This window comes from Rhamphochromis longiceps, linkage group LG22 (genome assembly GCF_057381845.1).
Source record: "Rhamphochromis longiceps isolate RC_006_pf linkage group LG22, R_longiceps_female_GT1.1, whole genome shotgun sequence".
NCBI lineage: Eukaryota > Metazoa > Chordata > Actinopteri > Cichliformes > Cichlidae > Rhamphochromis > Rhamphochromis longiceps.
In genome coordinates, this window is record NC_140577.1 from 20,996,639 (window position 1) to 21,023,762 (window position 27,124).

The window sequence follows — 27,124 nt, forward strand, 5'->3', positions numbered from 1 at the left end:
ATAAAATAGTGTGCAACACCACTGAAGTTTTTTTTTTTTTAAACTCTTTTCAACCAACGGCAGTCACTCTCCTCTCCAAATAACTATAGCTTTCTGAGCTTCCCTCGGGTCCTCTTAATCAGCGGTCTCCACCCTTTTTTTGCGCCACGGACCGGTTTATGCCCGACAATATTTTCACGGACCGGCCTTTAAGGTGTTGCGGATAAATGAGGGAGGGGCTAATAATCGGCTCAGTCATTTTTAATGATCGTTGAAAGCCCAGATCGTAATCGTGATTAAAATTCGATTAATTGAGCAGCCCTAATTCACAGCTTCCTTGGTTCTTAAGTACACCTTTCTGTTTTGAATGTACTTATCTAGTGCCGCTTACTGTTTTTCCAAGTACTTTTTCCAATAAAGAATAATTTAACTGTGGTACTAACTAGCTGTGCTATTGAAAATATGTCAAAACTGTTTCACATTTATGCTGTGAGACATTTTTGGAAACTGTTTCGCTTTTTCATGATTTTTAACATGAAACGGAATTTTTTCTGATGTTTTAAAACCCTGTTTACAGAAAGAGACTGTGGAAATTAGGAAATGAAACAAATGAATAAATATTAACTCTTGTTTTTATAATTGTCAAAACCCGAAGTCACAGTGAAAAACAAAGTCTGACATTTTACACGGTGTCCCAGTTCTTTGGAAGTGTGGTTTTTGTAGTTTGTTCTGGTTTGTGTTTTTCAGCACACAATATAAATGCAGTTTGTTTGTTTTTTTGTTATCAAACTCTGCTTTGGTCAAAAAAGTGAATAAACTGTATATGAAACGAAACGGCGTAGTAGGGATCGGTTAACGTAGCTTCATGACCTCACTTTAGGAGCCACTGATCTATGTAGCTCCTCAGTAAAGGGTCCGCCTCTGCTGGGGATTCTGGTACCAGTGTGCTCTCCCCTCACGACGCCTGTCCCAGCAGTTGGACCCTTCATCACCCCTTCCCAGTTGGGTCCAATCTTGTAACTTCACACCAGCCTCTCAAGTGGGCAAAGTCATACCACATTAAAGAGACCGTTTGACTTAAAGCCTCTGCTGAACCCCCCCCAAACCACAAGACTCCCTGTAACAACCCCTGCCGCTACTGTCATATCCCATTGCACTCAGTCATATTTTTATTAATATCTCGCTGCCTAGCGTTCGTTCTTGAGTCTCTGGCACTTCCAGAAAGGTTGGGTAAGAGAAGTGGGGGAGGCAAAGAGGAGAGAAGGAGGTAGGGCAAGGGTAGAGGGAGTAGGAATGAGAGGAATATGTGACAGCATTATTCATTGTCTTTGAGTGAGTTTGAACCCATGTGCAGCTATACTGGTGAACAAAATTGCTCAGAAGGCTTGACAATGTGCCAGTATTTGATATCGACCGACCAACAGTGTCTGTGTGGAGAGTTTAAAAGTTTTTCCCATTGTGATTAGATGTCAGTAGATGGAATTTCATCTCTCAGAAAGTAAGCGTTGAATTTTATGGAAAATTTGTTTATCCTGTACCACTTTAACGGTATCGATCAGAACTTAATCCTTTCAGCCGTTCTCATAAATACCTTAAAAAAACCTGAGATGTCAACATCAATAAACATTACACCAGCATTGGCCAAGTGAATATAGGAGCCTAGCAAACAAACAAGATATGGAAAATAAAGGAAAACCAGCTCTAGCAGGCAAAGAAAGGCCTGTTTGTGTTCCCAGAGCCGCCTCCTCATGCTTTCGCTCAATTCTTTGCCTGATGAAATGGAGACTCTGGCTTGGTATTCCTCTCTCCCTGCCAGAAACCACAGAGTGACAAAATCTGTGGGGTGTCATAAACGAGTGAAGCCAGGGGGAGAAAGGGAGGAGAAAGGTGGTTGCGAAGCCGGGATGCAACCAAAGACAGTCGGATCCATCTGGTCCTGATAAGGCAGAGTGGAAAACAGATGAGTGCGGTGAGGCAGATGGTGGGTTTGGGGGGGGAGTGGGATGAGGCTAGAGAGTGGATCTGTTTAGGAGGATATACTGCCTAGCGTGCCATATCAGGCCCCCTCCCCGTTTCTCCTCAACCTAGCGCTCTCACTTCATTCCTGCCTGCCCGAGTGGACTTGAGCAACAGTTTGTTGCCTGAGGAAAGAACAAAAGAGAGGCGGAGGCAACAAAAGAAAGACTGTTTGCCCCTCTGTAGCTTTCTTTCTTCTTATGTCATTCCTTTACACATCTCTAATCCCTTGCTGGGTGCCATCTTTCATCACGGTGTACCCTGTGTGTATTATCCTATACAGAACACTTCCTATTGATACAATAAAGGCTGCCAGAAACACTTAGCCTTGGGAGCCTGTGTGTGATATGGTAGATGATACATGTGTGCAGAACCTGCCTGAAGAAAGAAATGGAACCTGCTGTTCTTACTGCCACAGTATCTCCCTGTAAAACTTCCCCACTTTATCTCAAGCATAATATAATGTACCAAAGTGACTCTTGCTGCTGTCTTTTCTTCCGGGAGACATAACTCCCTAAATCCTGTCCATCTGGATTAGCAGGAGATGACGCAGAAGGTGTCTGACCTGCTCTGCATGTGAGATGAAAACCACCCAAAGAGCCACTCTGCATTTGGAAATGAAATGTCAGGCTTTGAAGCAACAGCAGTGATATGGAGATGCAGTCCCACTGCTTCTACAAAAACCATAGAAGACATGAACTGCATTTATATTAGGCTGATTTAAAGAAAAAATATCTCTCTTTATCTATCTCTCGATCTATCTAGATAGCTAGATAAATAGAGCTAAAAGGCCCAGCCACCCAATGCATGTAGGCAAGGTGACCTGCTGAAGTTCAAACCAAGCATTGGAATGGGGAAAACTCCAATTTATGTGACTCTCGTGGTTGTTGATGGCAGATGGGCTGGTCTGAGTGTTTCAGAAATTCCTGAACTGCTGGGAGTTTCTCTAACAACCATCTCTAGAGTTTATAGAGATTGATGCGAAAAACTAAATATCGAGTGAGAGGCAGTTCTGTGGATGAGAATGCCTTGATGATGCTAGAGCTCGGAGGGGAATGGTCAGACTGCCTAATGGGAAGGCAACAGTCATTCAGATAAACGCCTGCTACAACCAGGGTATGCAGAAGACCATCTCGAACAGCTTCAACTCTTCTGCGAAGGCTTTTCACAAGGTTTATGGGAATTTTTGACTGTTATAGAAGTGCATTTGTGGGGTCAGATACTGATGTTGGACGAGAAGGTCTGGCTCGCAGTCTCTGCTCTATTGGGTTCTATTGGGTTGAGGTCAGGACTCTGTGCAGGCCAGTCAAGTTCGTCCACACAAAACTCACTCATTCATGTCTTTATGTACCTTCGGGGACATTCCCAAACCGTTCTCACAAAGTTGGAACATGAAGTTGTCCAAAATGTCTGGATTATCTGAAGCATTAAGAGTTCCTTTCACTGGAACTAAGGGGCTGAGCCCAAATCTTGAAAAATAACCCCACACCATAATCTCCTCTTCACCAAACTTCAAACTTCAGACAGTGCAGTCAGAAAAGTACTGTTCTCTGGCAACCTTCAAACCCAGACCCATCCATTGGATTGCCAGACAAAGAAGCGTGACTCATCGCTCCAGCAAGCACATCTTCCCTACTCTAGAGTCCCGTGATGTTGTGCTTTACATCACTGCATTCAACGCTTTACATTGTGCTTGGTTTGGATGCAGCTGCATGGCCATAAAGCTCTCTGTGCACTGTTCTTGAGCTAATCTGAAGGCCAGATGAAGTTGGGAGGTCTGTAGCGACCAAATCTGCAGAAGGATGGTGACTTCTGACCATTATGTGGCTCAGCGTCCGCTGAACACTGTCTTTGATTTTATGTGGCCTACCACCATGTGGCCGGCGTTCACAATCACTTCCACTTTGTTATAATACCACTAACAGTTGACTGTGGAATATTTAGTTATGAGGAAATTTCACAACTGGACTTGCACAGGTGGCATCCTATCACGGTACCACGCTGGAATTCACTGAGCTCATTCATTCACAAATGTTTATAGAAGCAGTCTGCATGCCTAGGTGCTTGACTTTATACACTGTGGCCAAAGAAGTGATTGGAACACCTGAATTCAATGATTTAGATTGTGTGAGTGAATATTTATGATAATAAAATGTAGCTAGACACTTCTAGTTTCATTGTTTGTCTTTGGTTTCCTGTGGCAAATGACTTCCATCACTCACTCATGTTGCTTGGTCAGTTCAGAAGCTGCAACCTACAGACTTCCTGTTTTGAACAGACACAATCACTCACAGAAATTCTGTGACTGTATCCGCATAGCTGTCCTCTTTTCAAAACAGTAACTTGATATTTGCATGCATGTGACACCATTTGGTGACATCTGTAAATTGTCCCTACAAACCATTACACGAGTAACACTCTCCCAGAACGAGCTCTAAGTTTCCCAGAACTTGAGACCGTTAATGCAGTACTAGATTGATACATCCGCTTTTATGCAGTCATGTTTAGACACTGAAATATTTTCCTTTAACATAATGCAAAACACATGTTTTGAGTCTCGATGGCAAAGATTCAAAAAAATGAATAAAAAGTAGACAGAATTACAGAAAGATTACAGAAATCCAGCCAAAACATAACCATGCTTCCCATAATTCAAATATATAAAGTCAGACATTAATTTCCTCCGACTTTGAAATCGAGATTCCATCAACGAGTTCACATTTAGCTTAAATCATAAACTTGCTTATACTGTAGCACGCGGCAAATTGATCTTATTTCAACGCCTAATTACATGCAGTAGATTTAAAACGGATACAAGTTTCAAACTTGTGCTGATGTGACATTTGATTAGCAGAATTTAGGGAGAACGACTTTAATCTTAAGCCCAAGTTGCTGCTGGCAGACGCCTCATAGTGCGTTACTGGGACAAAGCGGGGCTAATTTTCAGTAGCTCTTTCACTAAGCCTGACAGCACATGAGGGGAATGATGGCATAACCTGTGGTTTCTCAAAGAGGGGATTCAGAGTTTAGTCGGGAATTTTCCTCTTAAGATGGGAACACTGATAGGGCTTACGATTGAAAGTAACATATGGATCAAATAGAGGAGTTCCTTGATTTGATTTAGTTTCTCTTTGTCATTACTCATGTGGGGTAGAGATGTTTATTTAGGGTGTTGACGGCACTGATGTTTTACGTTTGTGTCTGTATATTCTTGTGGAATTACATGTTAATTTTTTAATTTTTGTTGGCGGAAATAATAAAAGAAGCTTTGGTCTTTACTAGAAAGATGTGAATTTAATGAGATTGCTTATATTTTAATCCACCTTGACAAAGATACTAAAACCTCAGATGAGCGATGCTTTTACGAGGCAGGTTAGCTGTTCCCCCTGCTTGCGCTCAAACTGTCAAACCTTTCTTCATAGAAGAAGAAATCAGATCCAAGAGTTCTTACATTGTTTGGAGTTTTGAGACAGATGGTTGTGGGGGTGGAACCATGTGCATGTTAAGCGGATGTGTGTGGGTTTGTGTGCGGAGATGACAAAGGGTGCAGGACTATGGTTTATTAGCCCACTGATGGAGTCTGATGGAGGGGGAACAGACCTCAAACAGCAGCCTGTGAGACGACCGCAGAGGGTAAAGGTCACCGAGAAACTCTGGGTCATTAGAGTGATCACAGCCAAGAAACAAACCTCCGCGCGCTTGAGAATAGCTGCCTTTTCAGCACAAAAACATCATTCCAGACATTTTTTTCTCTTTTTTGATGATTTGTTAACACACAAGCACATGATTGTATATTGCTTAATCCAGCGTGTAACATGTCATACAGTGCACCGGTGATCTTTTGTTAATCAGGCAGCTTTAGATGTTCCTGGACGAGCTGTCAAGTCTTGCTTAGTAATTCATGCTAATAAGCCTCTAGCCTCGATCCCCTTTTTGTCAGACTGTGTAAATAAACTTTTCAGATCGAGCCTTCATGCCAGCCGACAAGCACCTTTAGTTTTTACCACCAGAGTTTCGTTTATTTTGAGTCTAGACATCTGAAGTGACTCCCGAGCCGTGCCGCTGGAAGCCGTGACTCCTCAGAAGTAACAGAAAAGAGAAATAAAAGAGCGTGAAGTGTTTTCTTTGCCTTTGGTTTGTTTTCCAGTCTCCTTTCAAAATGAACTGGGGTTTGGAGTTGGCTGCTTCGCACATGGTGTGGTGGAAGGGATGGGGAGAGAGGGAGAAGTAAAAAAAGAAGTGAAAAATAAGCACATTTTACTACTGCAGACGTAGTGGAATCTTTCTACGCTATAAACAAAATACATTCAATTAGTGTTTTTCACTATGATACCTTTACTACTGTATATTTACTTGGCACATGGAGTCTATGACATGCCTCGCTCATCATTTTTCTAATAACAGAAATTTTAATTTGTAAAAAAAATCAAACATGTAGAGACTTAAGAGTTATAATGAGAGTCCAAGGTACAAACCAGGTATAACCATCATGGTTAATGCACCTTTGTCTAGATTCAAGTCGGCAATATAAGATAAGGAACAGTTAGCGTACTTTGTTGCTTTTTTACCACTTATAGACGTTATTTTTGCTGCTACAACCTGGCAGATGTTCACGATAGTCATAAATAGGTATAAATAAAGCCAAAACTCCTGCAGGCTGAGCCAGCCTAACTGACATTATGAGTACTTTCTATTGTTTAGCATTTACCTTTATCCCATAATTACTGCTTGTGGCCACGGTGGCTGCTGTTTAGCTAAACTTAACATAGTTTCACTTGAAGCAGTTGTCACCTTTTTAAGGCATTATAACAGTCTCTGTTGTACAAACTTATATTGTTCTCGGTTGAACAATACCCAACAAATTCCTTTGTGGTTTATTTTTTTATGGATTATTTATATGATCATTATAAATTAAACTGTTGTAGATGTATCCTAGGTCTTGCCTTGTTAATGCAGTGATGAGTTTTGGAGGATTCTGATAGAGTTTTGTCTCCACGCAGTCTATGAGCTGCTGTTTCAACAGCAAAACATCTGACATACAGTTTTCATGAACACTAAAACTGTCACCAGCGCTCCTTCCTACAAATCTACGATTGCATGAGGCAACGATCCATTTGCGAAATGCACCCTCCATGTTGTTCTAGCTTTACTGCTTTTAGTTGTGATTTGTGTTTGTGAGCTTTGCTCTGTTGGCTCTCTCGTGCCTGTGAATTATTTCCCTCTCAACAGGACTATGCTTTTTTTTTTTACTGGTTCTGATGAATCTGTCAGTGAATCACACCAGTTAACCTCCTGTAGCGCTATGCTGCAGGATGCTGAAATAATTTTCTCATAACTCATAGCTTCAGTGGCTCTGGGTCAGGGGGAGCTAGCTGTTGCACGCAGAAGCCCTTATGGGATGCGCACCGAAGAGGAACCAAAACTCAATAAACACAGCGTCTAGGGGGGGGTGGTAGTTCAAGGGTGCGCTTGTCATGACGGAGCCTACGGTGAGCGCTCCAGTGGCTGCTGGGGTTTTGATGCTGTAATGTGAAACGGCTGGGGAGGGAAGGAGGACCACAATTCCCTCTTTGTCTGGTCTCCACCCCAGCGTCACCCCATTCTCGTCTCCTCAGCGGACCTTCACAGTGCCCACACTCGTCATCTCCGTCTCCGTCTGTGTCCCCACGTATGCCACCCATCACGATGTCTTGATTGCTCGCACTCACTCGCACCCAGCCAAGTGTTACCGTTTTGAGTTCATATCTTTTCCTCTGGGCTTTTCTACCATCTGCATTCAGTTCATAATAATGTCAGTTACATAAAATAACACCAGCATTGAATCTGAGTAATGCGTCCTAATTCTCCTCTCTCGTTTTCTCTCCTTAGTCTCCGGTGGTGTCTGTGGGCTTTGCCAGGTTTCATCCCAACCTGGTGGTGGGGGGGACGTACTCAGGACAGATAGTCCTGTGGGATAATCGCAGTCATCGCCGGACCCCTGTCCAGAGGACCCCTCTGTCTGCTGCTGCACACACTGTAAGGATGATTTAAACTGTCAGTATGATACATTTATCATACAGTATGTAAAGGTTTATCTCTGCTTTACAATTAGAATTGTGATATTAACAGCAATACGTCTGCAGGAGATTATTTATTACTTTCCTTACAGTGTAGTTTTCCTGCGATGACACATCATTATTAAAACCTGGAAGGCAGAACAGTTTCAGTATTTAACAGTTATTTTTTAGCAGGATTGTTTACCCAAAATTCTGGATAGCTCCTTAAATCATAGAGTAGTTACATTGCACCAATCCATCCTTCTCTACAGCCATTCACAGTATAATCAAACTAGGGAAAACCCTTGCTCAAGGCTGTGCCACGACCAAAATTAGTGCCACCGTGTGCAGTGGATTTATGGTTTTTTGTGTAGCGGCCTTCAGATGGGGTCAAGTTGGCAATTACATGCAATCTGTGATAAATCAGCAAGCATCGCAGATCTGCTGCCATGTGCATTGATAATCTTTTCCCCGAGTATGATGATCCTGACACAAACAGCTAAGAGTGATAAGCTAGGTCATTTTAGCTAATTAGCACTCACTATTGCTTTGTAAACTGTGATCTTCTTGTTCTTCACCTCCTAAATGAAAGACCTGAGATCCAAATTACAAATAGCGGTCTGTTAAAAGTGTATTATTGTACACTCTTATCCTGACGGCAGTGCAACAAAGAGCATTCACAACAAGAAACTGCTAAAATGGATCTCCAGCAGGGACGTAATTGTTCTCTAGTGATTAAAATATTGCAGTGGATTCTGTATGTGGATCAAAAGTGCCCAATTTCCATTAATCTTCTTTTGAGAGGTCATTTAAATGTTCTTTGATTGAAAATTAATTTTAGTGGAGGGTTGTTGGAACCGTGTTTTGCTCTTCAGAGCTCTGTGTGAGTCACGTGACTGAAAACTAAATTGTTAATTTGGTTAAAAGTGTTGAAATACACTTAGGCCAACATGGGGAAAAAAAGCAGATAAACACTTTTTTTTAATCCAAAAATTCAGACGTATGAATATGATAAAAAGATTTTGATTGCACCAATTACACTGAATGATTTTTATATGATAATCTGTATTCTTGGGTCTGTCTGCACTTAGACATAAACTTGATAAAAGCAAGACATAACTGAAAGAGCAGCTCAGTTCAGCTATAGCAAATTACTGTTGAATATAAACTAACGATATCTTAAGAACCCAGCTTGTTTATAATCACAGCTACAGTAGACACACACAATGTTACATGCTATCCATACTGTAGCTTTAAACGGGCTGCGGGCTCTAATAATGAGGCTGCCACTCTCCCGTTAGTGGGTACAGCATGCTAGCATGGTGCTGATTGCTGAATGGATTCTTTGTGCGACCCGGCGCACAAATCAATTACTGCTCAGTAATGATATAATGGCTTCACACACTCGTGGATTTGAACAGCAGCACATGTCTGAAACGTAGGGTGATTTAAAAGGACGAATGCACACTGGCATGTGAGCTGTCTGCATCTCTTGGCCCCAAAAAGCATCTAATGACATCATGTGCTAAAGGGGAAAAAACATGTGATCATTACAGGACAATGTTTATTCGTTTCATAAATAGTGGAATATCACAATTAATGACATGGTGATGCTGCTGACAGCCTGCTACAATTAGGACTGTTTCAGCTATTTTTTGTACAAGAGAAATTGTTATGCTTCAGTTCAAAGAGGCTAATAATTAAGAACTATAATGTGATCACAATGTATTATCCTAAACGATGTTGTTGTAATTATACTACAGTTGATAACAGCTTTTTTGTATTGTGCACGGGTAAATCTTCACCCAAATCCATTTGTTTGTCTCTGCGTATGATCGTGTGTGTTTGTCTAGCACCCAGTGTACTGCGTGAATGTGGTCGGCACACAGAACGCCAACAACCTGATCACCGTGTCCACAGACGGCAGGATGTGCTCCTGGAGTCTGGACATGCTCTCCCAGCCTCAGGTACACAAAACTCTTACCGCACATTAGTGAAGCAGTCCACACAACCTGCCAGCAGCATTTAAAAAAAACAACAACTTTTTTTTCACTCACTAATGCTGTTTTGTTGTAAAAATGCAGGTTTATGCTATATCCACTCTAATATAATGTGTGTAGGAGACCATGGAACTGGTGTACAATAAATCCAAACCCGTGGCAGTGACATGCATGGCCTTCCCCACGGGAGACGTTAACAACTATGTGGTCGGGAGCGAGGAGGGCACTGTGTACACTGCATCCAGACATGGCAGGTTGGTTAATGAAACATGTATTCTTAAACACAGATATGCATTAAAGTTCACCAAACGTCTGCTGAATATGAAACAGTGCTCATATAATTTATAATTATAGAATATTAGAATTATAACATTAGCAAAGTTTAAGAGGATGATTGTCCCTAAATTAGATTACATTTAAGTAACTTAAAACTTAAAATGTGATTACAAATGAAGTTCTCCCTCTTTTGGAGGGAATTTTGGGCTAATGGTCGCAGTTCCAGATGTTGCCTTGTGCGTTTTCCCTCTCCAGTAAGGCAGGTATCTGTGAGATGTTTGAGGGCCACCAGGGGCCCGTCACAGGCATCAGCTGTCACAGCGCGGTGGGCACCGTCGACTTTTCCCACCTCTTTATCACGTCCTCGTTCGACTGGACCGTCAAACTCTGGAGCACCAAGGTACAATGTGGGAGGTGTGTGTTAGTGTGTGTGAGGGAGCGAGAGAGAGGGGATGTGGAGAAAGAAAGGTTGTGCGGGGGGTTGATTGTGACCTCCAAGAGGTTTTTAAGCAGATCCTGAGAGGGAGAGAGAATGAACTAGTGAAGAGGGAAGGTTGAGTAGAGAGGTCTCGTACAACTTGTGTGTTTCTCTACATATATGTTTGAATAAGCTGTTATTGTGCGTATATGGGTACTCTGTGTGTGTGCGTTTGTAGGGAAAGTATTCACTGCTAACTACAGACTGTATATAAGGATGGTTTTAGCCTCCAGAGCTAATAACATAGAAAATCTGCAGTCTATGAGCTCACTTCATTTATAACTTCATTTATGAGTTTATGTTCTAATTTGTACTTTCAGCTCTTATGTTAATATAACATAGTGTTGATTTGGTAAATTATGCCCCCGATGTAAATTGGGATACGTTTTAGGAAGACCTACTTTGTGATACTGTACGATCGTGTATTATCACTGTGTCTCAGACAGAGCCACCACTCGCTGTTCACCTCCAGCTTCAAAACATCAAATTGGGGACGATCAAAGTGTTCAGGTCAAACAAGAAGCAGCCTCTGGAGGTGAAACATGATCCCAACACAGAAGTGGAAAAAATTGCAGTTCCTTTAGGTGCCACTCGAGGCGTGCTCCAAAAGGGACTCCATTCCCATAGATTTCACATTTAAGATATAGAGACTCGACCTGAGTAATGGAGTTTGTGTAACTGAGTACATCTCCATTGATATGACTACTGCCTACCACGGTGAGTCTTGGAACCAGACCTTTTCACTGTGTCGGCACTGTTGGTGAGTTTTCGATTATCTGATGGATGTTCTGTGATACAGCAAATCAAAATGAATTTATGCATCCGTTTTGTTGAGTAAAATGATCCTCTTTAATTAGGCTAATACAAAGCAATAATTAGCTTATAGACAATTTGCTGCTCTGAACCATTCATGTGTTAATACAGTGTTACAATCTTCAACTGGTGTATATCTCACCCCAAGCACACCCAAGAGCAACACCTCTACAGTTGAGACCAAAGTGAATATGTTTGGTATTAAAACCAAACATAGCATATCAGCACAAACATCTCATACCAACAGTCAAGGACGGTGGTGGAGGCATGATTTAGGCTGGGCACCTTGCAGTCATTCATTCGACCATGAAGTCCTTTGTGTACCAAAGTATTCTAGAGTCAAATATGAGGCCATCTGTCTGCAGCTACACCAAAATCAAGGTATTGCAATGACCCAAAGTCCAGATGTCCACCTGATTGAATCCATCCAAACCTCAATTAACTGAAGCAACACTATAAAGAAGGATGGGCCAGAATTCCTCCATAATGATGTGAGAGACTGATAAAGTCACACAGAAAACAATTAGTCCACATTATTGCTGTTAAAGGTGGTTCTACTGAGTTATGGATGTAGTCCTATGAAAACTTCCTTCTTCAGAAAACCGCACGTGCGCCTGTGCATTGCACCGGTAGGGTTTATGGATGTAACCACTTGTTAAGCTAATGTTAGCTGCTAACGTTACCTCTGGCTTTGAAAAAACAGCATGGCAGCAGCCAAAACACTAACATTGAAGCTTTAAAATACAGAGTCCAAAACCAGTGGGTGACATCGCTGTGCCTGCATCCATCTTATATATACAGTCTGTGTTAATCATCAGTAACCATCATCATTATTATTATTACCTGGTTTCAGCCTGTCAAGCAATTTCCTCTTAGGCTGCGCTCTGTTTCTAGTAAGAGCCAGTTAACCTGCTCTTTCTTTGGAGACAGCAGGTGAACCACTAGTATTACAGATGTCAGATATCTACATTGCTTCAGAGAAATGTGTGCCTCCAATGGCAAAAGTCACAAGAGCACAAACAGCTCCACACACGATTCTTAGCTTACTTCAAGTAATAAGACCTATTATAAGTGTAATTATAGTTAGTTAATCTTCCAGTAGTCCATTATTCAACATTATGCACTCCACACTGTATATAAATGCCACTTGTTTTGCACATATTCAACTCTGTATATTTTATATATTTTATTATTATTATTATTTTTTTTTTTTTTATTTATTTATTTTTTTTTACTATTTAATTTGTAAAAATGTGTATACACACACACACACACACACACACACACACACACACACGTAGGAAAATATTTAGTATACACATCCAGAAATGCATACACTATTATATATTGTACATATATTTATTAGTTTCAGGTTGGCCATTCTTGTATTTTGCTCGTTTGTGTTGTTGTGTTTGCACATCTCTGTTGCTTGTGGGGCTCGCACACAAGAATTTCACTCGCATGTGCTGTGCCAGTGTGCCTGCACATGTGATGTGACAATAAAAGTGATTTGATTTGATTTGATTTGATTTGATTTAAATGAAACTACAAATACTTGCACTTACAAAGAGACTGTCAGCTGTTGTTCAAGTTTCCGTAGAAATATTTTGCTGAGAGACAGCGTAGGATCTGTTTTTTTTTTATTTAAGGCTTGCTTGTTGCACCTAATCTGACGTGTGTGTGTGTATTGTATGTGTGTGTTTTTCTGGTTTGTCCTGGGTGTACATGTGTGAAAGTCCCTTGTTTGTATGTGTGGGTGTCCCTCCTACTCAACTATCACTGCAAAACACAAATGCACTGATGGGATAGTGCTGGCTGCTGTCTGCAGGCACACTTAGTGAACCTAAGTCAGACCCACTCTAAAGGTGGGCGCTCCTCCTCTCGCTGGTTTTGAGTGACCTCATCCTCTCAGTGCTGTTGTTCTCCTTTCAAACCAGTGTTATGAATTCCATTTGGCAGCATTTCAGAAGCGGTAAAAAGCAAACAGCCACTATTTCTGTCAGAGTAAGGCTGGTGAATAAAAAAAAATAAAATAAAAATCTCGGCTAATACAGTGAAAGGACACTGCTGTGGTGGTGAAACAGAAGTTTTGGCTTAGGTGTATATGACATATTGCACAGAAAGGTGTAGGAAATGGATACTCATGTAGTAACCACAGGGTAAATGGAACAATTAGCCACAACTAATATGAAAAATGTTAAGTAGAATTTAAATATGATTATGATGAGTGGCTTGATTAGAAACAGTAAAGCTGTAGAAATGTACAATGTATAAATTTGAGGGTATGAATAATTAAAACTGCTAATGGTCAAAAAATGAAAATAAGGTTACATTAGCTAGCTAAAGTTATCGCTAGTAGTAGAAGTACTGGAACTAATGGGTGAGTTGGGATGTCATTCACTAACAATAAAGCCAGAAACATGATGGATAATAGCTTAATTAGCTAGCTAGAATTATTATTATGAATGATTGTTGGAAATTGTTATCTTAGGCAATGTTTCTGGCTACTAGCTTATGGCTAGTGACTGAATTTGCTAGCTGATTGTATAAATAGTAGAGATAGCTAGCAAATTGTTACAGTTGCCTGTAATTTGCATGGAAGACACCAACTTCTCTACAAACACTCGCAATCCAAAGCTTTTTGCAACCAATTTCACTTCTCACTAACCAGTCAGGGAATATGTTTTTCCTTAATGACCAGTGGTTGCCAGGGCATCACAGACTGGTTGTTTACGAGACCTTAGCTGATAAATGGCTTGCTGAATGTAATCACAAAAAGCGGTAAGGTGAGAGTAGTCAGGGTCAGCATTAAAATGAAACGTTTTAAACGTGTGTGTGTGTTCCTGATGAAGGCTATCTGAGGCCTGAACGATCCAAGAGGTTAAAAGAAGATTGATATTAGGAATATGAATTAAAGCTGAGGTGCAAATAACAAAAGAAAATGTGACAATCAGTTTTTACTATTAATCAGTTAATGGTTAGTAGTAAAAATTTATGCTAATTTTGAATTACAGAGGTTATCATGATACATACATGCATAGGGTGATATCGTGTACAGCCCAAAATCAGAGGCATACCTCCTTGGTGTAGTAAAAATACATAATTCATATTGCATATCAGCTTTATGCAGGATCCAGTTACAGTTTTCATTCTTGGCTGTGACAGCCAATAAAGCACTCTGATGACTTTTAGCCCATGTTAGCATGCAGCCAGTCCATAAGTCTTGTGCAGCGGGTCCCGTGACACATATTAAAACATTTCTGTGGATTTTCATCAGAAGAGTGTGTTATTTTTCAGGATTTGGGAATTCCCTTTCCTTTGAGGGTCACCACAGGAATGTGTGTCTGTCTCTTATCCCACATAACCCATATTTGTGTGTGGGCAGGAGGAATACCTGAGTGTGCGTGTGTGTGTGTGTGTGTGTGTGTGTGTGTGTGTGTGTGTGTGTGTGTGTGTGTGTAAATACAGACACACCACACATGCCTCATGGTACACCTTAAGCAAGCTGCCTTTGCTTGCCTAAAATCCCCTCGAGGTTTGCCTTCAGCCCTCCAATCATAAGCATCACAAACTGTTTTGAACACACGTGCGCATGCACGTTTGCAGCAAATTTCCTCTGCATTCACGTGCGTTTGCCCTCACGGTTCAAAAAGGCCGTCCTACAGACGTCTGCGTATGTTTTTACACTCAGCGGTGCAAATATTGTGGTTAGTGAAACCATTCTGAGTCGGCCAGAGTGTGAAGATGTCGCGACCGCTGGGAGTGGGTTTATGATTGTGCATAACTTGAACCACCTTGCACGCTTGACCCCAAAACCAGCATCTATGAAATGATTGGATGGAGCACAATTACTCCACTGTTGCTGTTCTTAAGAAGGTAATCAAAGGCCTGCGTCCCTGTCGGGTCAGATGATTGTTAGTGAGCGTTTATAATATTTCAGGTGAACATCTGTAGATACGCTGAGTCGTCACTTCATTAGTTACAGCTTGTTACCACCAGGTTTGACCCCCTTTTACCTTCAAAACTGTCTTAATTCTTTGTGGCATTGATTCAAAACACTGCTGGAAACGCCCTGAGACATTTTGGTCTATACTGACATGACAGCACCACGCAGTTACGACAAATTTGTGTCTGCACATCCATGATATGAATCTCCCATGTCACCACATCCCAAAGGTCTTTTGAGTGCAGCGTTAAGTTCAAGCTTTGCGACACATCGTTCCTTCCTATCAGCTCAAAGCAGTCTGGCCATTCTCCACTGACCACTGCCATCAACAAGCCATTTTCACTCACAGAACTGCTGCTCACTGAATACTTTCTCTTTTTCAGACCATCTTCTGCAAACCCAGTTGAGACAGTTGTGCTCACTTTGAATTTTAGCAGGTCATCTTGACCATGACATGGTCAAGCGTATGTCAGGAGAAAAAACGTTTTGGTTGGGATCTTGCAGCACAGCGCATGAAGGAAGAATTTCTCATTTAAGGACAGTATCTCCATTCCCTTGGGGCGCATGTTTATTAAAACTATCAAACTAGTGCGATTTTTGAGATGCAAATGCAGCGAGGATAGAAGCGGTGAAATTATATGACTGGCTGCTGCTGAGATGAGTGTTTTGGATCCCTATGGATGGCTGCGTGATGAGATGTTTTCTGAGAGAACGGCTTCCTCCTTGACATTTTGATTTCCGAGACAGTTAATGCAATTTGATATTTTATTATTAATGCCAAGGTGGTGCCTGCATTTTTGGCAACGATATCCAAATGATTGAATGCTAAACTTGCATTAGGTTCTCATTTTTTGTCATTGCTTCACTGTGATGCTAAATATCAGTGCCCAGTTTTTCAGTGTTGGTTTTCAGGCTTGTCAAGGCTCTGCAGCTTTTCAGCACAGAAAAGATAATGACATCCAGTTACTTCATGTGTGGCGCCACAAGGATTAAGCTTCATTTAAAGATTAGTTTAAAGACTTATTCACCTAAATTATCTTCCTTAAAATTGGTAGATATAGACAAAATAGTAGTTTACATTATGAGTACCCAGTATAATACCGAGAGGGCTTTATTCATCTTATTTTGTCTTCCAGGTTTATTCATTACTTTGAGTCACGGCCAAATGACACATAGGACAAATTTCAGAAAGTTACCTTGAATGGGAAACAGAGGTGTTTTGCTTCAAGACTGATTATCTCGATAAAATCACACGTGCAGTGTAACCGGCTGTCATAAAACCCCGAAAATAAGAACAAGTAAGCGAGAGAGAGAGAACATAAACAGGTACGACTTCGATCGAACGCTGGAACTGCGAGATGGAGAAAAATGACCTCTGCTGTCATCCTGCCGGCTGGAAAACAGGTTCAATCGAGCCTTGAAATTGGCTTGGCTCAGTTTGTTTGTGTTTGTGTGCGAGTGTATGCGAGTGCGCGCTCTCAGATCTGCCGTAGAGTGAGGGAGTAAAGGTGATGGAGAGAAAGGAGCAGGAATGAGAGAGAAAGGGAGAGACTGCATTCTTTCATTTGCTGTTCTAGCCAGCCTGTCTCCTCTCTTCCACTCCTCCCACTCTACCTGCAAGGAATGTAGTTTGTATGCTTCTTGAATCTTAACAGTCAGCTTGGGAAAAGGTTTTTTTTTTTTTTAACACACATATTAAGCTGTACTGACCCTATGTGGGACACATGGGGTTTGTATTACATATCTGAGTTTTTGATCAGCAAAAGATCGTGACCTTTTTTATATCACAGAAAGGTGTGGGAACCTGTCTGGTGTGGGAATTTGTTCTGTGCCCGAGTATATTTGACTAGGGCTGGGTATCGTCACTGATTTCTAGAATCGATTCAATTCCGATTCACAAGGTCCCAAATCGATTCGATCCACGATTCGATTTAATTCGATTCGATTTAAATCTGGGAAATTTTGACAGTCAGAAGTATAATTCAGATCAGAACATTTACATATTTTTGTATCTATAAAAAGGAAGCTGACACTCGCAAGACTTTATCCAAGGTGTGAGCATCACAGCAGATGCCTTTGTGTCAAAGTAGCTGAAGATAAAACACAGAAAAACATGAAGGTGATTTTCCTGGCCTGGGATTTTATAAAAATATTCTGCAGTACATCAAAAACGAAAGAAAACCATTAATTAATGAACATTACCTCTGACGTTATAGCGGTTTTATTAGACACACGGCTAAGCATTTTGCATTTTGAATAATATTAAAAAGTTTAAATTTGTTCAGTATTGAACAGCAGAAATGAGGCTTTCTTTTCGGAAGAATGTAAAAGGGAAAAAAACAGCGGCCGACAGCGCTGTAAACAACAGTAGACTTGTGTAACAAGCAAGCGAATAATGAAGAAAGCGAAACTGTTCGAGAGAGAGAGAGAGGGGGGGAGGGAGGGAGGGGGAGAGAGAGAGCTGCGCATCGCAATGGAAGCAAAACAGTAAAAGAGTGAATTCATGACGATGTTTATGTGAAGCGTTTGGATCTTCTTTTGCTGCTGGTTCGGTCAATATTGTTTGGAGAGAGATCAAACTAACAGCTTTAGAATCAGCGCATAAAGGGCGTGAACACAAAGCGCGGACCCGGATCAGCGAGCTGTCGGCTTTCAGCCCCGACTGTGAGAAAGGCGACATCTAACTGATTCTGATCCGCGGGTTGCGCTGTGTGTTTAAGTCTATGTGCAGAATCCCTGTACCTGCTCTCATTTACTGTTTGGTGGTTCTTGAAATTTTGTGAGATGTCACCAGAGATTCTGGCATTTCGGACAAAATAAATTTATATTAAAAAATCGATTCAGGATTTTAATGAATCGATTTTACGTTATCCAAGCCAGAATCGATTTTAATCGATGAATCGATTATAAAAACCCACCCCTATATTTGACCCCCAAAGTCCAGTTTGTTTGACTAGTATAGTGTCTGTGTATGATGTTTGGACACAGCTAATTGTGCTGAGCCCAGGCCCGCTTGATGAAGTGGACTCTGGGCATATACAGGGAGTGCAGAATTATTAGGCAAGTTGTATTTTTGAGGAATAATTTTATTATTGAACAACAACCATGTTCTCAATGAACCCAAAAAACTCATTAATATCAAAGCTGAATGTTTTTGGAAGTAGTTTGTAGTTTGTTTTTAGTTTTAGCTATTTTAGGGGGATATCTGTGTGTGCAGGTGACTATTACTGTGCATAATTATTAGGCAACTTAACAAAAAACAAATATATACCCATTTCAATTATTTATTTTTACCAGTGACACCAATATAACATCTCCACATTCACAAATATACATTTCTGACATTCAAAAACAAAACAAAAACAAATCAGCGACCAATATAGCCACCTTTCTTTGCAAGGACACTCAAAAGCCTGCCATCCATGGATTCTGTCAGTGTTTTGATCTGTTCACCATCAACATTGCGTGCAGCAGCAACCACAGCCTCCCAGACACTGTTCAGAGAGGTGTACTGTTTTCCCTCCTTGTAAATCTCACATTTGATGATGGACCACAGGTTCTCAATGGGGTTCAGATCAGGTGAACAAGGTGGCCATGTCATTAGTTTTTCTTCTTTTATACCCTTTCTTGCCAGCCACGCTGTGGAGTACTTGGACGCGTGTGATGGAGCATTGTCCTGCATGAAAATCATGTTTTTCTTGAAGGATGCAGACTTCTTCCTGTACCACTGCTTGAAGAAGGTGTCTTCCAGAAATTGGCAGTAGGACTGGGAGTTGAGCTTGACTCCATCCTCAACCCGAAAAGGCCCCACAAGCTCATCTTTGATGATACCACCCCAAACCAGTACTCCACCTCCACCTTGCTGGCGTCTGAGTCGGACTGGAGCTCTCTGCCCTTTACCAATCCAGCCACGGGCCCATCCATCTGGCCCATCAAGACTCACTCTCATTTCATCAGTCCATAAAACCTTAGAAAAATCAGTCTTGAGATATTTCTTGGCCCAGTCTTGACGTTTCAGCTTGTGTGTCTTGTTCAGTGGTGGTCGTCTTTCAGCCTTTCTTACCTTGGCCATGTCTCTGAGTATTGCACACCTTGTGCTTTTGGGCACTCCAGTAATGTTGCAGCTCTGAAATATGGCCAAACTGGTGGCAAGTGGCATCTTGGCAGCTGCACGCTTGACTTTTCTCAGTTCATGGGCAGTTATTTTGCGCCTTGGTTTTTCCACACGCTTCTTGCGACCCTGTTGACTATTTTGAATGAAACGCTTGATTGTTCGATGATCACGCTTCAGAAGCTTTGCAATTTTGAGACTGCTGCATCCCTCTGCAAGATATCTCACTATTTTTGACTCTTCTGAGCCTGTCAAGTCCTTCTTTTGACCCATTTTGCCAAAGGAAAGGACGTTGCCTAATAATTATGCACACCTGATATAGGGTGTTGATGTCATTAGACCACACCCCTTCTCATTACAGAGATGCACATCACCTAATATGCTTAATTGGTAGTAGGCTTTCGAGCCTATACAGCTTGGAGTAAGACAACATGCATGAAGAGGATGATGTGGACAAAATACTCATTTGCCTAATAATTCTGCACTCCCTGTACTGTTACATCATAATGAAGTGTGTGTTGGAAAAACAGACGGAGGAGTTGAGATGCTTCTTTACGTTAAGGATGAAGGAAAGACAGTGAAGAGGAAATTACTGAGAGTTAAAGAGCGTACTGGCAGCACGGGCATGGAGAGGGAGAGGCATTTGTGATCAGGCATGGACTGAGACAACTGCCCCTAGTGTGAGTAAACTGCAGCACAAGCAGTAGCCTTCACCAACTGGTCTTTCTCCCAGAGGTTAGTGTAGTTCAAGGTCAAAGTTCAATCAGCTCTCATTGTAGGCAGCTGTGTTGTCCTGCATAGTGCAGTGCATGCACCACAAAACCAAACATGCACAGTAAGGGAGGACGCCGGTGCGAGAGCTGACTGCATCTGTTCTCTGACCTCTGACTTTGTCACGAGGACTTTTTGGAGACGCAACGTCACAAACACATAATTGTTTAGGTCAGTATAATGGGATGAGTTTGTCTACCAGACGAGGAATGACAGATTTGTTTCGGAAGTGTAAAACGATGCCTCTGAGCACATAAATAACATATAGATCTCTCTGTTAGATTTAGTTTCAGTGTTAAATAGTTGGTTTAAACCATTATCAGTCAGGTTCTCCTTGCACACCTGCAAGGACACACACACACAAACACACACCTTCCTGTGCACCATTGTCCATCCCGCCTCCTCCTCCTATTTTTCTGTCTCTGTTTCTCTCTCACAGCTGTTGTGTTGAGGTTACAGTACACCTTGTGGAGAGGCCTTCTCTTTCATCTCTCCCAGCGGTTTTATGGCGCTGTGTGAATGTGCTAGGCTTTTTAATTAGGCTCTGCACCCAGACAGGCCCCAAGGCTGAGGCAGCGCCACTCTGTCTGAAGCTCCCTCACTCCCTCTCTCAATTCCTTTTCCCTCTCTCTCTGGTATGTCATCCGCTGTAATCCGTCGCTCTCCGCGTTTTCTCTGCTTCTTCTTCTTTTTTTTTCACACCATGTCACTCATACACGCTCGCACAGATATCCTCTTTTTTTCCTCCTCTCTTTCAGCACAACAAGCCTCTGTACTCGTTTGAAGACAACGCCGATTATGTGTATGATGTCATGTGGTCGCCCGTGCACCCTGCCATGTTTGCTGCCGTGGATGGCATGGGCCGCCTGGACCTGTGGAACCTCAACAATGACACTGAGGTGTGTGCATACTCTGTATGTGTGTGCGTGTGTGTGAATGTAGCTAATACAGGCCGTGATGGGTGTGGTTTGTGTGTCATCTCTTTGTGTGTTGATGTGCGTGTGTTTGGTGTCCTCAGGGCCTGTTGCTGGGCCTCAGCCCGAACCACACAACCAAACATCCAAGACTTTTCCCTCCCATCAACCCCTCCACCACCAGTCCCTCCACATCCCTCCCAACACACACACAATTCCAGATTCCCCCGTGGGCGTTTCCCACAGACCTTGCTTTAAATCAGACTTTGACATCTCCTTATCCCAGCTCCCACCCAGCCATCCCGCTAACATTTCTACAACCTCTCTCCAATGTTCAGGGAACCTCAGGACCCCACAAACCCCGTCCCATCATCCTCCCACACAGTGTCCCTTCGAAGGGGAACACAGATGTGCCGGAGACCATGAGCAAAGCCCCAGCCCTCAGTCCACAGTTCCATGAAAATAATAATAATGATAAAAAAAAAAGAAACTTCAGACCAGGGGTTGAGTTTCGCAAGGCTGTGGGGCAAGCAGTTATTTTAAGACGAGTGCATTTAAGGCCACTGGAGGACACGTCATAGTATTGAACAGTTTGCAGACAGTGTTATACAGTGAGCAAAATAAAAACACAGCTTATTTTTCTTTTAAAGGTCGCACACACTTACAAAAAGTGGAATCAGGGTTTTTTTTGTTTTGTTTTAACACACATGTACAATAAGATACAGTGTAAAAGTAGGGACGCATTGACTGAAATTCTGGGCCAATATTGCCATTGATGTTTACAGTGCTTATGGTTGGGATATATTCTGGTACAGGTAAATTGCAGATTGAAGTCACCTGAGGTCTGTTTTCTTACCAGTTATGTGCATAATCCTAGCTCCGATGTCTGCTATAGGACAAACATGTATTAGTCAGCCAACAAAGGTCAAAAACATTAAATCTTTATTTCTCAGGAAGATGCTGTAAAACCTTTTGAAAGGAATCCGATATAGGTCAGTGAGTCAGTGAAGCTCACTTCTGAATGATGACAGTGATTCGGAGATGTTGAGGATGTGCCAAAGTGTTGGTAGCGCTGCTGTTTTTGCTGCTGTTAGCTTGATTCTGATGCTTGAGGGAATGTAATCAAACTGTTTATTAGAGGGAAAGTGTGATTTCTAGGACACTTCAGCCTAACATTAGCTGGGATGTTAGCTATAATGTTAGCTTATAACCAGCTATTGTTGTTGTCAGCTGTCCGGAGACGGGAGGGTCGCATGTGTAATCTGCTGACAATAAGTAACCGGGATAATGTCAGGAATAAATCAGCCTATTTATGCACGTTTTTGTGTGTTAGAGTTCAGGAGATGAGGCTTGAGATGTTGGTAGCGTTGTCTCTTTCCTTTCCCTCCTCCTCTGATAATAAACCATACGTATGATCCTTCGAATCTTTGCTCTGAAGACGCAGGCACAAATTCAAATGTCCTTCCATGGACACAAATAGCCACGACTACTTTTTCTCCACAGCCTCCACATATGGAGTCCATGTATGTGGCCAGTCTCTAGCCACATATTTATAACGCTGTTAGTCAAAAGGGAGATGTCCTTCCCAGCTACTGTATTCAAATATGGTGGGAGAACATGGCGGTTTCCACAAACCGCAAAGCCACTCCTATGTATTTTTAATGGATTAATTATACGTTTCTGAACATTAGTTTGTTGGAAGATATAATTACAAACTATTCAGTGTATATTTCAGAGTACAGTGTCCCTTTTTCCTTATTATGTAACATCGCAAATTTACTGACTGTACCTTTAATCTAAGCTAACTGTCATGGCTGCAGCCTCATATTTAATGGACAGATGAGCATCAAACTGTCGAGCTAAGAAGCAGAATCCACATTTCTTAAAATCATACTTTGTTACAACTCTGGGAGCAGAGTGGGCACCAAACCTTTGATCACTCGGGTAAAAGTAGAGATAAAAGGATCCTCCTTTCTCCTTCTCTTTTGGTTTCCATGGAGACAACACCTACTCTCCATCCTCTCTCATAATGTTCTTTCACTCTCAGCGTCTCATTTTCTTCAGTCTACGTACATAAATAAAATTGGATTTGGTGTCGCATCTCTTCATCTGCTAAGCCCGTTACTCTCAGCCGGGTCCATCGGTAGCTGAGAGTCCTCCCTCCCTCTGCAGCGCAGATGACAAGTTTCCCAGGCTTCCCTCAACAGCAGCCTTTTCACAGACAGAGGAAGAGTTCATTATCGGCGGCCTAACTCGACTAACAATGTGCTTTATGAGAAACATTTGCTCAGACACACACACACACACACACACACACACAGGCGGATGTATCGAACACATGCGCGCACACTGCCTCGCGCGCAGTCTAATAGCAACAGGCTTCCATTGTTATCGTCATATTAAAAACACACAGGCATAACGACATTAACAGAGCTTGCGCGGTGCGCCTGGTTCTCATTTCCAGTGCGCACACGTACGCGCACGCATGCACAACCAATTTAGAGCGCTCAGTTCGGATCCGCTCGTGCAGCATGCGGTTAGCGCTGCTTTCAAATACGCAGAAGCTCTGTGTGTGAGGCGACATGATGCCAAGGCCTCTGTCTCCACCGGTGACATATGTCAGACTCGCCTGCCGCATGTCAGGAGCAGTTCATGTAGACTGTGCACGTGGCTTCAGGGGGTTCTGAAGGTGCAGTGTGAGCACTGCTGTTCACCCACAACAGCAAAGTGAGTTATTACACTGTAAATATCCTGTTGTGTCTACAAGTTGTAATTTGACAGCTTTGTTTTTCTTACCGTCTCGTATAGCTGGATAAAGTGGCCCTTTATAAATAGTAAATTTGCTAAATTTGACCATAATGGTATAATGCTTCCATTTACCAATAAACTATAAAGGGAATCGTTTAAACAGCGATTATGGTCGTAAAAAATGAGGGCCGAGAGGCATGATTTATGCCTAAATGTTTACTTCACTGTATTTTCCTTTAAAATCAAAGGAATATGAGAGGAATTTAAGACTAAATTACAAAGTCACTCATTGACTTTTTTTTTTCTTTTTTGAGGAATAAAATTCCCAAACACAAACAGCAGCTGTAACAGAAGCTGTTTGTTAAGTGCTCTGTTTAACACTCACGTTTCCATATTGCTGTTTATTTGTTTCCTGTTGATTCGGCCTGTTCCTTACCACAAAAGCACGATCCGATATCCCCGTGCTGGTGTCGATCCTGGATCGTCAAAACTAACGTTGGTCCAAAGTTCAACATTGCAACTGACCAATCACATTGTGATGTCAGAGTTTACCAGCACACCAATCATATCCTAACCTGACCTTAACCACCTCCTTTTTTAAAAAGATTTTTTCATGAGTGAACATCGGGAGGTTTTGGTCGCTTGCAGTGTTAAACCTCGAGCAGCATTAATTTTGATGATCAGGAACATAACCAAGACCAACTCGGGGATAGCAGACACACCTACGTGTTTACACACCACATTTTACACTCAGTTATCCGTGAACTGTTTGATTTGTTGTTTAACGGTGTGGGTTTGTTTGAACTCTTTGCCTGCCAGGTACCCACTGCCAGCGTGACCATTGAGGGAGCTTCAGCACTCAACAGAGTCCGCTGGTCTTCAGGAGGGAAGGAGGTGGCTGTGGGCGACTCGGAGGGTCGAGTTTGGATCTACGATACAGGAGAGGTACTCGAATTAACTGTATAGCTGACATGTGCTTACACGTTACTTAATTAAGACATTTATAGAATATTTGTGGCAACCTAAAAAAAGTGCAGGATAATGATTACAGAGTAATAATCGTAGCATTTCCAGAAATATTACACTCGGTTGTTTCTCATATGATGTTAAAATTTTGGCAGTGTGCTCTGGGCTTTTACAAAAAGTCTGCTGAGTTCATTTTTTTAATTCACTTTGAGTGCCGTGGTGCACGGAGCCAGGAGTTCTCGTGGGTTTAGTTTTCAAACAGTCAAGATTTAATTACCGCCTAGGTGCCAAAAGCTTGAGTGAACTGCAATGACCAAAGTTTATTGCCACATAGAGCGATTTTTTTTTAGTGCCTGAAATTTAACTTACTGATCTTTTTAAATGGATAATAGTTAAAGCTCATCACAAACACCTCTTTTTCACTTTAATTCTAAACAAAAACCCATCATGTGGTGAAAAAACTTTAATCATCATTTTATAAATATATACTTGCTTATGCTGTGATTCATGTGTGTTTGAGCCACTGACATTATTGTGTAACAGTAGAAATAAGGTTGTTTTTTTTTCAGTAAAACCTGCACATACAAATAATTCATCTATTTAGGTCTCGTTCTTCAGTGTATAAAGCCCCCACTAGGTTCATCTGAGTGAAAAGAAACATTCACACTCTCCGGATGTCTCTGCGACCTTCAAACCAAAAAGTTGATTTTGGAGATAAAACTGACGTTTACATCAGATCAGTGTTTAGAACACAAGACGGCATTAAATGTGCCATTAAAACTATATACATTGGAAATACTGAGCTAATGACATTGAATCAAAAATCCTTTCTTTGCCTGTTCTCTGGAAATTTGAGTACTTTCCAAATTCCTGTGCACTGTCTGCAAACCTGAGAGTGGAAGATGAGACGATGATTCAGTAAAACATTGATCAGCTGATCAGCTGAACTTAGGTGCACTGTAGCGCTGCCGTGAGTCGCATTTGGTAAGTTAGCATGAAGTCTGTCTTTAGTCCTTGTACTTTTTATGGGACTCTACTGTAGACAAAGATTTGATGTAGCCTGGACTTGACCTCAGTGAACACCTGAGTCATGTGTAGCCACTCATTTCAGCAAGGCGTTACCAATGGGTGACATCACAGTAGCTCCGCCCATCTTTTGTTCTGTGTTTCTACAAATTGAGTCACTGAAGTGGAATTCATGGTTCCACATTTGTGTCAGATTAGTGAATAATTAGCAACCAATTAACACATTTCCTTGAACTGGATGAGAACAATATGAGAGTACAGAGAGAAGAAAGAGAAACACAGTGGACAGTTTTCATTGTTTTACACACTTGATGTGTAAAACACACCTATTCTTATTACGGTCGTTCCCAACGGCTGGAATTTCTTGGTTTTTCAAATTTTATGTATGCAAATAAACAGATCTGCATTTTTTGACAGGGACATTCTGAACACAAAAGTGTGTTCAGTGTGTTATTTGTCACACAACAAGTTTGCATTTGAAGCTAAGCTTAGCGAAGCTAAACGACCAGAGCAGTCAACAGTACTGGTTACTCTGCGTATTCTGGACACTGCCCCCTTGTGAATGTACACAGCAACAACATTGGATCCCTGTAGGACCAGTGCACAAACACGCCTTTAACCATCCCTCATTTAGTTTATGTTTTTAAGGAGGCAGAGGCCAGTGTTAGTAAATCTACCCATAATTTTAAAAACAAACAGTTTAGATGGTTAAAATCCTGCTTGGCGATGTGTGGTCCTGCAAGCTCCACCCACAAAGAAAGCAGCAACCCGTAAGCAACCATAAGCAGGGGGGTGAGGGGTTAAGTAATTTCCCTAGACCTTTATTTAGATCTTTCTCCCTGCTTTGTTAAACCCCCTCAAAAAGGTTCCTGCAGTGGAAATGTTTGATATTTTTGTGCCCCATCTCTTTCATGTGAAACGGCCTCCACGTGACACTGCTGTCACCACAAAGCGGCCAGCCCGTATGTTCTCTCATGTTTAGAGAGCTCTGGTTAGGATCCCAAGTGAGTGCAGCCTAGCCTAGCCGCTCGGCTAATTTTAGCAT

The 27,124-nt window shown here is 41.8% G+C and overlaps 1 protein-coding gene across 10 annotated transcripts in view; it reads left to right on the forward strand.

Annotated features, from left to right (window-relative positions):
• dync1i1a (dynein cytoplasmic 1 intermediate chain 1a) overlaps positions 1-27,124 on the forward strand; it is a 69,162-nt gene that overhangs the window by 39,080 nt on the left and 2,958 nt on the right. For all 10 annotated transcript variants that reach the window (XM_085395564.1, XM_085395568.1, XM_085395572.1 and 7 more), the window contains 6 exons: positions 7,864-8,010; positions 9,884-9,997; positions 10,151-10,284; positions 10,562-10,706; positions 21,184-21,324; positions 24,907-25,032. In XM_085395564.1, the coding sequence (XP_085251690.1) occupies positions 7,864-8,010; positions 9,884-9,997; positions 10,151-10,284; positions 10,562-10,706; positions 21,184-21,324; positions 24,907-25,032 (807 nt within the window). The remainder of the gene's footprint in view (positions 1-7,863; positions 8,011-9,883; positions 9,998-10,150; positions 10,285-10,561; positions 10,707-21,183; positions 21,325-24,906; positions 25,033-27,124) is intronic.